Source organism: Kryptolebias marmoratus, linkage group LG24 (genome assembly GCF_001649575.2).
Source record: "Kryptolebias marmoratus isolate JLee-2015 linkage group LG24, ASM164957v2, whole genome shotgun sequence".
NCBI lineage: Eukaryota > Metazoa > Chordata > Actinopteri > Cyprinodontiformes > Rivulidae > Kryptolebias > Kryptolebias marmoratus.
This window is the reverse complement of record NC_051453.1, coordinates 16394014-16405542: the sequence shown is the minus strand read 5'-3', so window position 1 is coordinate 16405542 and position 11529 is coordinate 16394014. Positions and strand designations below refer to the sequence as shown.

Genomic DNA, 11529 nt, shown 5'->3' with positions numbered 1-11529 from the left:
GTCTCTGAACGACTTCAATGCTTGCCATGACGCCAGCAGTGTTGTAACCTGATTTGTGTTTGACCGTCACGTCCTCTCAGAGGCTGACGACCCGTACGAGAGCCTGCAGAGGTTGTGGGTAACTGTGTTGTGTTACAACTGCTGACTGACATTTAGCTTCATCAGATGCTGGCATTTCTCTGTGAAGCACTTTGTGACGTTGTTGTCTGTGAAATGTGCTGTATAAATAAAGCTTACTTACTTATTTTACTCTCACCTGTCGGTAAAATCATCTTATTTGGACTTGAAGCCAAGTAACAATATAAGGACATCATGGAATGTTTTATTTTTGACACCGGGAGCACTTTGTGTGGATTTAGTGCGTTGAGCTGGATACGGATATCTGGAGCAAACCAGTTCTTTAACAAACTGTTCCATCGAGGACTGTTTGATCGACCTGTGTCGTACTGTGCCCTCTTTCTGCAATAACAGGCCCATGGTCTTCTCACTTCCATATATTAAGGTGGCAGCTCCTCGAATATGCTGGACAGCTAATTTAGTGACCAAATCTTGTTTTTCTAATGGTTGTTAAACTGTGAAAAATGAAGCTGAGACTTAAACCCAAGAGAAAGTTTTGTTTCCAATGAGTTCATCCGTTATTTTTGTGTTGAATAGATTTAGTACATGACATTTTCCACGTTTCCTGGCGGGTGGAGGAACATTTCTGTCAGTAAACGTATGTTAAAGACCGTCAGCAGTCGTCACATGAACTCTTGCACATTGTCCAACACGAGGCCAGCATCAGTCCTTCGCCGCACTCCGTTCTGCCTGCTGAAAACCTATAAAGTGTGTTTGTTAACTGTAGATGTTATTCTTGGGTATCTTATGACTGTTTGTCTACAAGGTCACGTGATTGTGCTGTGTTGTATCTGAATTGGCTGTTAAATGTTCTTTAAAGTTTGACTGTAAGGATTTTATAATTAAACATGAAACACATTGGAAACAGCCTCATGTTGTCTATAATTATACGCACACTTAAAAGGCCGATTGTGTTTTTTGTGAGATATCATTCAACACAAAGTTTAATTAAACTATAAAATTAATTTATACCTCCAAATTTTGAATTGTCCTGGTTTTTCTCTTTAGTGAAACCAGTGAGCTTTTTATTAATGTAGTGACCCTGTTTTTGTGGATTTTAAACTACATGACACTAAGATGATACCAAACTTTACGAGAGTAATCACTGGAATATCTACAACTGATTACCCTTTGGAGTCAAACCAATTCAAGATGGCTGCCACAGCTAACTAACCTTAGCCAACACCAAAATGGCTCCAACTTTGACGTGGTGGTGGCTGAGTCATTTACAACACATACTCTGACAGTGAGAGTGTGCAGGATGTTCTGTTCAATGTACACCAAACATTCAAGACATGAAGGAACTTTTAAATAAACTAGTTTGGCTTCCAAAACATTAGCTGTAAATTAGAGAGATCTTTTATTTTTTTGCCAAATAATTCAGCCTTTGAGTTCAGGAGAGCAGCACTTTTTAGACTCAGAGTGTTGCTTTGCAGACATTTGATCGTTCATCAAATGTACTTGTTGCAATTACCTTGTGCTTTTTCCCTCACCAGCATTGTTTCACATTCATCTGTCGTATTTGCTCGTGTGTCAGTTTGAAAAGAAAAACGTCTGACATCCCATGGAACAAAAAAACCCCATTTATTTTATTATCTTCAAAACATTAAACACAAACATTAAATTCAAATTATATTTTAAAAACTGATTATATTTTATTGAACACATTATATTTAGGACACTGGACAACTTTGGCTGGAAACGGACTGGATGATGTCGTCCAGGCTCTTCACCTGAAAGAAAGAGATGATTATTTCCTCTTTTCTCAAATCTTATTTCAACTTGTCCGAGGGGTCTCGGCAAAGCCACCCTGACAGAACCGAGTCACTATTTGTAGAAACACGCCATCTTAAAAAAAAAAAAAGAAAAGAAAACATAAATCAATTTTTACTGCAGAGCAACTTTACCTCCTTTGTGCGTCCAACCCTGAGGTTCGGGAGTTTGTAGACCCTCACCTGGCCCTCGCTGTCCCCCACCAAGACGCTGTCTGAGTCTTTGGCTAACAGCAGCGACGTCAGCTCCACTCCGGCAGCAGCTTGGTGCACGATGGTTGGAAACTTGCTGATGTGACAGGTTTTGAGAGGTTTGACTAGCTGAGACAGAGCTCAGAACAGATTATTTTGAACAGACTCACGTGTTCAAATTCAGGTCCCAGACCTCCACCCGTGGCCTGTAAAGGGCTGCAAACAATGCCGGAGAGTTGGAGGACCACTGGGCACTGTACACCTCGCTGAAGATGGATCTGAAGCTCATCGTCGGGGCGGAGACGCCGCGCTGCCACAGATGCATGGTCCAGTCTGAGGAGCAGCTCAGGAACACGTCTGGACTGAAAGGTGACCATTCGACGTGGTCCACAGATCCCTGAGAGGGACAAAAATGGGAAAAATTAGACTTTTTCTAGCCACATCAGGTGATTCTTATTCAATAGGAACAGAAAAAGAGCTCCAAACCTCTTGATTAAAAACTTGGAAGTCCCTGAAGCAAACTGTCTAAATCTGTACCACACCATGCATGTTTCTGTTTTGAGCCACACATGACGCTGACGACTAGTCTCGCATGTTACCAAGTGAAAAGGACTTACAAAGTGATGTTTGTAAGTGTCCAGATATTGCTCCTTGTTGGAAACCGAGCACTCGTGGATGAGGTTGTCACATGTACCAATCAGGTAGATCCCGTGTTCCTGCAGAAGTCCAACGTGTACATGGTTGAGTTTGTTTAAAATACATTCTTACACGCAGTGTAAGGGAAGCAACAGCTTCACATGTTGACAAAAATGTCTTTTGGCTCGTGGATTTAGTTATAAGCAACTTATAACAACTTAACTTAAACTTAACAGTCATTAAAAATTTTAAATACCCCCCTTTTACATTTCTAAGGTTTTACATATCAGGACATAATAAAACAATCTGGTCTACAGGTTCTACAGCTGTGTCATTATTTATCACAAAAGACAAAGTCAAAGCTAAGTCCCCCCTCGCTGCTTCCATAGGATTTAAGATGGAAAGTATCAGCCAGGAGGTGCTGATCAATTGTATTGATTACCTGATCGTCATCAGTCTGATCGCCTCTATAAAAGCAGGAGGTCCAAGCAAGGCCCAAGCCAGACCTTGCTGTGAAGCAGCAGTGCTAACCACTAAGCCACCGTGGTGCCCGTAGCTGTAAAAGAAAAGAATCGAGGTGCTGCCATGGTCCGGTCAGTCCAGACCAAATCCTGATTTTAAACGGTGTGGTGGGACCGTATGAGAGCGGTGCAGGAATGAAATGCCCACAAACTCAATAAACTGAACGACGCTGCAAAGAAGAGTGGCCCAAAAACCACGTGAGAAACAGATAAAGGCAAACAGAAAATGACTACTGAGAGTTACTGCTGCTGAAGGTGGTGTTCGAGGTGTTGAATCATGGGGTGGACTCAGTTTTTCACACACAGCTTTTCCATTTTGCCTTCTTTTTTGTTTAATAAATAATGACCAGCTGAGGGGTTTTGTACACCTGATGTTAGGTTTGAACAATTTTAGAACTTTATGACCATTTTATGCCCAACTTACTGTCGGATGGAAGTCGAAACAATAAACAGGAATTGATGCTATGAAAGCTTTGTCTTTCATTTCCTTGCCTCCTGGGTGCTTCTTCGGTACACACACCTTCTTCACCTTCATCAAGTCTTGGAAGACATGTTTGTTTGTTTTGGGAGAAAAACATGGTTATGGTCATTGTTGTGACAGTGTTATTCTTGAGGCTTTCCGCCCGTCAGCTGTTCATGCAAAGCCAACAATCTTAGTGTGTACAAGTACAAAGATTTGCTCCTTCAGAAACTGCGATCGCACGCTTCAAAGTGTAGCCTGTGCAGATTCTTCTTACCGATACAGTCCAGGACACTCCCGTCAAGGAACCATTTGATAATCCTTCCGTCTACTGACACAGACACGAGAAAGTCTTTCTCTTTCTCCGACTGTTTCAGCTGGTGTTTAGTCCAGGTGATCTGCGTCACCGGATGTAGATGCTTTCTGGAACACTCACTACAAAACAAGACGTGGAGCAGAATAGTGCATTATAGATCCCTCCCCCTGAATCTCATCTAACATGTTTATAATCCTTCAGAAACAGACAGTGTAGTGCTCACCGGCTGCTGGCGATAAACGCCGCCTTGCCTTCAATGTTAACACTGTAGATGGATATGAAGCCATCTTTCATCCCCACAGCCAGCTGGCTAGGGTTGTTGGTTGAGAAATCCAGGCTCATCACGCCACTGTGGCAGGAGTAGACGCATTCAGGCCACTGCAGAGGAAACACACATTTTACCTCAAGTGCTTCTCTGAATGCCTTTTGATGGCAGCCAAAGACAACAAAGGTTATTGAAATGTTTCCACGTACTTTGGGGTTCTTTAGGGACCAGCAACAAACGAGACCTGGGTTGGGATTCTTCGAGTCGTGGGCAACGTAGCCTACAGTCAGGATGTTCTTAAAGACAGTGTGTCAGTGAAGAGTAAAACATTCATTCATCAGTGTTATAACAACGTAAATGCTCCCTTTGAGTTTAATTCCTGCATCCTGTTGTTTACCATTATTACTTTGCATTTGTTTACAGCTTTATAAAAGACACAGAAGAGTCACATCACAAAAGAACTGTAATAACATTCTCTTATGTTAATCACAAAAAATGAAAATAAAAAATCTACACCGAAGACAATAAACAGGTGCATAAAATGTCCTCTCAAACAGCACGAGCTGCATTGTGTATTTCTTTTTTCCTTTGTTGTTTTTTTACCGAGTTTGTTTTGCACCATGCCATGCTGGTTGCTTTGTATCCTTTGGTGAGGTCGCAGACAAAAACCCAAAGATGTTTCATTGTCGGAGTTGACGAACGCTCCTCGTCTTCATCACTTTGTTTGCCAAATCTGGGCTTCGCCGTTCTGTCAGGGTCTTAGACAATCAACATCATTACACTGACACTGTGTAAAGCAACATTATTCTTTTTTTAATATACTATTCTGTTTTTATAAAGCATCCAAAAAAAGTACCAAAGATATTTAAAAACAATAAAATTAACCTAAATAATGTAGTTTTCTTCTTTCTTAAATATGTTGCTTTTTGGTCAGCATTGTCTTAAAAAAAGTGCTATGAATTTAGAAACGTATTGAATTGCTGCGAGGCCCACAGATAGAGACTGAAAGCTAACCGTACCCTCCAGCACGGGCAGGTTTTTATAAGCAGCCAGCTCCGCCTGGTGGACGTTCATCATGACGGCCCTCTCCATCACCATAAGGCTGCTTTTGAACAAGTCTGACATCAGGATGTCTTCCAGGTCCGGCTGAGCTTTGAAACTGTGCTCACACTTTTCTAACAGTGAGCTGACGGTGCTGCCTGGGGAGATGAAAAAGACGAAGGGTTTATCGTAAAACTGCTTTAATGCACATCAAATAGATACATGTCAGTATACGTCGTAGTGCCTCAGGAACAAACATATTTGATTATTCTTTGGGGACTCAAGCAGTCAAGAAGAGGAGGTCTGAATCAACTTCTGATCTGTCTGGTTGAAGGATAAATAAAAGCAGACCTCTTAGACTTTGAAATATGACTCCCAGCTATCACCACACGGAATCCAAGTTTAAAAGATTGGCATGGTTGTAGCTGAGAGTTGAGCAAAATGTCATTTTCAAGACTTGACCAAAAGGGCTCAAGTGTTTTTAACTTGTATCTTATCTGATTTTGTGCCACTGTCCCACCTAAAGCATTCCGAATTAATCTTTTATAAAGATTAACACAGACACATGAAACAGGAGGCCCAGATAAAACCTGAGTACAGAAAACACAATCAGCCACATCGCACAAAACAAGTTAGGTATTCCTACTTTGAACACACAGAAAATCCTTTAAATCTACAAACGCTGTAACCCATTTAAGATTAGTCTCACCAATACAAACACATATGGGTGATGAGAGCAGTCGGACCATTTAATCTAATTTGTTTTTAACATAAAAGGTCTGAAAACACCAAACACAAATTAAACAGTGCACTACATAACGCTGTTACCTGTGTCCCCACTGATGCTCTCCACCGTTCTGTCTCGTCTTTTCCTGGTGCTCCCAGTCAGATCCTGAATATCAGCTTTACGAGCTTCAGTTTTCTTTTGCTCGCAGTAAGAGTCATACCTGTCCCAGTTTGTGGCAGTCATGCCTGTGGAAAGGAGACAACATCAAGCAATGAACAGTCCACTAATTACACAGCACCGGACTGGCTGTTTTATCCATAAGGAAGCAGATTTTTAAGGAGTTATGGAGAGTCAAATATAGTCAAATGTCAGCAGAGCAAGATGATTATTCAGTTTGGGGTGTTACAACAGATGTGACAATTAAGTCTTACCCTTGTCAACTAAGGTGATCTTCTCGGTCTGGATTTGTTTTACTTTTAGCATCCCGTTCAGTGTCTGCGTGGTTCCATCTACGTACTTATCATTGCCCGTTCTGTTGCTGCAAAGGTCAGCGTAGAGGGCGTTTCTCTCTCTGGAAGAAAAATCACAAAGAAATTAAACACATAGCTCCCCTTCCGACATCTGTTAATCTAATTCAAATGTCACCCAACATCTGAGACAACCTGACTTATGCACTCACTGAACTGCTTCTGAATCCTCAGCATCCTCTGAGACGCCGTGGGTGTGGGATAAATCCAGCAGGGACAAGGTGTCCCTGTCAGTAATTACCTTCTGAACCACCTCGTCCAACATGTTCTCTTGCACCTCTTCTTCCACCGGCACCTCTGACAATTAGCCCAACACAAAAAGTAACCATGCGGGTCTAAAATACACATGCCACAAAAACCTTTCTTCTACAAACAAGCTTTTTTTTGCGTTATTATGCTGAGATAAATATTATTTTAGGAAATGACTTTGTCAGTGATTACCAGACTATGAAGGAAGTACAACTTTTAGCGCCCAGTAATTAGAAACATGAGAAAACAACCTAGATAATAACGTTTTTTTTTGAGAATATAGATTTAATAAAGGGTGGTTACTGTGAGGAACAGGGAGGCTTGGGTTCACATCCTGCAGAGTGGGACTATTGGTTGTCTTCTCCAGCCAGACGTCCTCTGGAAACAGGCTGGATTGGGAGGTGCTTTCAGGTAAAGAGCTGTAAAACAGACGGTTGGAAGAAAACAAGCAAACAGTAAAAAAACACTATAAATCTGCAAAAAAGGATTTGTCTCCCAACCGAGCTGCGCTCCTACAAACCTTTCACTGATCAGCCGACTACTTCGTACCTGGATGTGAGCAAATCAGTGATGGATGATGTGGGTTTTGAGTGATCCGATCCCTTGCCGTAAAAGATTTCATCCAGGGGCAATACTCCCGGGAATGGAGGACACAGAGGCCAGGGGGTGACGTCTCTGCCCTCAGCGTCCAGCACCTGCAGAAGGATTAGTCAAGTCACTGAGACGGGCTCTTCCATCATCTAAAAGCTTTTTGGACACAGAACATTAGGATCTTCAGGGCTCCTGAACGTGTGAGGGCAAACTTTCGGTTTTAACATTTTAAACTTGGTAAAAAGTTTTTTTTTTTTAATTAAAAAGAGCAAAAGAAGCAGTTTTTCATGATTCTAAAAGAAAGTTAATTTCCCTTAGCACCGTACCACTTCATCACTGAAATGACTGATTGTCATGAATATATGCAAAAGACTATCTGCCATTTATTTGCCTCTGAATGAGACAGTTTTCCAAGTGATCTCTTAAAATGGCCCAGAGTGATAGTTTTGCAGGCTTTCTACAGGTCTTTTAAATTTTAAGTCTGGCTGCTATTTATTTATTCATTCCTTCATTTGTGTGATATACAGCATGTTGTATATATTCTTTTATAAACAATCCTTAAATTCTTGAATATGATCATAAATAAATTACTGATAAGATGTGTGAAAGCTGCCTCTGGAATCAGAGAGTATTCCTCAACACAGTCTTGGTGATATGCATTCACTGGTAAATTAGTTTATTTTAATTTTACGGTCTTAGAAAAAGCCAGGGCATAACACGTTCTATATACACTTCACCTAAAGAGTGTGACAAATAAACCTAGAGGTACATTTTCTTTTGTATTTTAGGAGCACCAAGATGGTTTATTTTAAAGACTTAGTTGAAAAGCTATTTCTATATTTGTGGTTCTGATTCTTTAAAACATCACTCTCAGCAGCTGTTTTTGTGTTGAACATGATTATATTTATTTTGCCACTCTTTCCTTTTGTCCTCAGATGGAATAAAATGGCTCATTTTTTTTACAGACAAACTCAAATATTGCCACGTTTGATGCAAAATTCAAAGCAAAATATAAAGAAATAAAGAGTTTTCTGAGACTGAGAAGGAGGGCATGTTCTCGGTGCATTTCCCGTCTTGTTACTTGTTTAATTTGATCTAAATAATATTGTTTATGGGCCACTATTAGTCCTTGAGGGGACGAAGTTTGGGTCAACCTGGATACCTTGACTGCTTTCCTCTGTTGCTCTCTGCCGGCGGAGTCTTTTTGTTTCTCATGGCCCTTCAGCTTCAGCTTGTGTTTCTGTCTCTGATCCGAGCTGCTCATGGCTGAAGAAGATCTAGGAGGAAGAAGACAGGGAGACAAAATTAGGCTCGACGCCATATCTCAGGCTAACAGCTTGGACTAGCTTCTTTAAGCTGCTTCTCTCCACGTATAATCTTTTGTGGTTCAGAATTTCACCAACAAGTAGACGTGTTTTCCTCTTGTTTACCACCGGAGTAAAGTTCACAGTTTGGTGCTCTTCTAATGAGCTGTTTTCTTTAGCTAAAGCTCAAAATAGCATCAGTAAAACGCACGTGCTAACGTTGGTTATTAGCTAGCTTTAAACGTATCTGTCCAAACGAAAAAAAACACACAAAAACCTTTAGCTCAAAGATAGAAATATTGATTTAATGTCATATTTTAACAGTATTGCAGTTACTACAGAATCCTAAACTTGTGAAAGTTAACATTAAAGTTTTAACTTCAAGTGCGCTTATGATCCGGTGAGCGGGAAGATTTTCTCCTCCGACCAGGGGCGCCGTTAGGACAATTCCAAGGGACCCTGAATGACAGGGTTTTTTTCACACCCGCACTTTTTTTTTTATTAGTTTTATTTTTTTGTTTTTTACTTGGGGGGAGCCTGTAAATAAAATAATGTCTTTGTTTTTACTTGTTTCGTAAGCTAAAGTGAAATGTTACCACTCCCTGTCCAAAAAGCAACTATCCACATTTATTGAGCACCCCCTGTATCTGTACAAAATGGTTTGTTCTTGCCTCCGCGCAGGACTTGACGGTGTTTTTTTTTTTCTCTCTTTATTAGCAAGAGAACACGGAACAAATAACTCTTGTAAAGTGTGACACAACCACATTTGACAAAATAGAGTTTACAAGATAAAAAACCCCACAAAGGATCAAGGCTATATGAGAAACTTACAACAATAAGTTTTTAGAGATCTGTTGTAAGATGATTCTAGCAGTTTCCAGTTTTTTAATCTAATTAGTGAAGAATAGTATGACTTCAATTTGTTCATGAAACAGGGGAAAGAGGGTTTATTATCCCTTCACTTACTTCATTTCAGTAGCATTTAATGAGTGAAGGGAAATGTCTAAAAATACATTTATATATTTGTCTTGTCTCTGTACCTTTTATCAAACTTAACAACAGATGAGTCAATAGAAGTCCACAAACAGCAATAATAAAAGCAGATGATACAAAATCAGCATTTTTCAGACAACTGAAAAAATAAAAAAATATATTTTAAAAGGATTGTGAACAATAAGAATAGTGATAAGCTTTTCAGAAGTAAAAACAAGTACAGAGATCCAGTAAATGTGTGACTTTTTTTAAAGACAGAAAATTGTTGAGCTGATCTTTTCCTGCTTTTAGAAGTTCCTGACCTTTGAACAGTAAAACCTCGATCAACTTCTGAGTAACAATTTCTTTTTAAGATGAGGAGTGTAATCTGGTAACATGTTTCTGCCTGATGGTGTAGGAACTGTTAACTAAGAGTTTGAGGGTTAAAAAATGTTAAAATGTTAAAACTCCCACTGTCAGAGGATGTGCTGTGAATGACTCTCAGCCACCACCACGTCAAAGTTGGAGCCATTTTGGTGTTGGCTAAGGTTAGTTAGCTGTGGCAGCCATCTTGAATTGGTTTGACTCCAAAGGGTAATCAGTTGTAGATATTCCAGTGATTACTCTCGTAAAGTTTGGTATCATCTTAGTGTCATGTAGTTTAAAATCCACAAAAACAGGGTCACTACATTAATAAAAAGCTCACTGGTTTCACTAAAGAGAAAAACCAGGACAATTCAAAATTTGGAGGTATAAATTAATTTTATAGTTTAATTAAACTTTGTGTTGAATGATATCTCACAAAAAACACAATCGGCCTTTTAAGTGTGCGTATAATTATAGACAACATGAGGCTGTTTCCAATGTGTTTCATGTTTAATTATAAAATCCTTACAGTCAAACTTTAAAGAACATTTAACAGCCAATTCAGATACAACACAGCACAATCACGTGACCTTGTAGACAAACAGTCATAAGATACCCAAGAATAACATCTACAGTTAACAAACACACTTTATAGGTTTTCAGCAGGCAGAACGGAGTGCGGCGAAGGACTGATGCTGGCCTCGTGTTGGACAATGTGCAAGAGTTCATGTGACGACTGCTGACGGTCTTTAACATACGTTTACTGACAGAAATGTTCCTCCACCCGCCAGGAAACGTGGAAAATGTCATGTACTAAATCTATTCAACACAAAAATAACGGATGAACTCATTGGAAACAAAACTTTCTCTTGGGTTTAAGTCTCAGCTTCATTTTTCACAGTTTAACAACCATTAGAAAAACAAGATTTGGTCACTAAATTAGCTGTCCAGCATATTCGAGGAGCTGCCACCTTAATATATGGAAGTGAGAAGACCATGGGCCTGTTATTGCAGAAAGAGGGCACAGTACGACACAGGTCGATCAAACAGTCCTCGATGGAACAGTTTGTTAAAGAACTGGTTTGCTCCAGATATCCGTATCCAGCTCAACGCACTAAATCCACACAAAGTGCTCCCGGTGTCAAAAATAAAACATTCCATGATGTCCTTATATTGTTACTTGGCTTCAAGTCCAAATAAGATGATTTTACCGACAGGTGAGAGTAAAATAAGTAAGTAAGCTTTATTTATACAGCACATTTCACAGACAACAACGTCACAAAGTGCTTCACAGAGAAATGCCAGCATCTGATGAAGCTAAATGTCAGTCAGCAGTTGTAACACAACACAGTTACCCACAACCTCTGCAGGCTCTCGTACGGGTCGTCAGCCTCTGAGAGGACGTGACGGTCAAACACAAATCAGGTTACAACACTGCTGGCGTCATGGCAAGCATTGAAGTCGTTCAGAGAC

The 11529-nt window shown here is 40.1% G+C and overlaps 1 protein-coding gene across 3 annotated transcripts; it reads right to left on the bottom strand.

Moving 5' to 3' along the window:
• Positions 1 to 1701: 1701 nt before the first annotated feature.
• On the bottom strand, positions 1702 to 10248 carry LOC112450109 (dynein intermediate chain 4, axonemal-like). 3 transcript variants are annotated; one of them, XM_025003456.2, is made up of 17 exons: positions 9098 to 10248; positions 8577 to 8691; positions 7373 to 7518; positions 7127 to 7242; positions 6727 to 6871; positions 6479 to 6618; positions 6149 to 6292; positions 5299 to 5478; positions 4883 to 5037; positions 4489 to 4575; positions 4238 to 4392; positions 3976 to 4133; positions 3663 to 3778; positions 2699 to 2797; positions 2252 to 2478; positions 2025 to 2178; positions 1702 to 1850 (listed from the first exon to the last, which is right to left on the bottom strand). In XM_025003456.2, the coding sequence occupies exons 2-17, from the start codon at positions 8676 to 8678 to the stop codon at positions 1791 to 1793; spliced, it is 2184 nt and encodes a 727-aa protein (XP_024859224.1). In that variant the 5' UTR covers positions 8679 to 8691; positions 9098 to 10248; the 3' UTR covers positions 1702 to 1790. The 3 variants fall into 3 exon arrangements, with proteins under 3 accessions (XP_024859224.1, XP_024859223.1, XP_024859222.1); XM_025003455.2 differs by lacking the exon at positions 9098 to 10248 and adding an exon at positions 8814 to 9065; XM_025003454.2 differs by lacking the exon at positions 9098 to 10248 and adding an exon at positions 8818 to 9065.
• Between the last annotated feature and the right edge of the window lie 1281 nt (positions 10249 to 11529).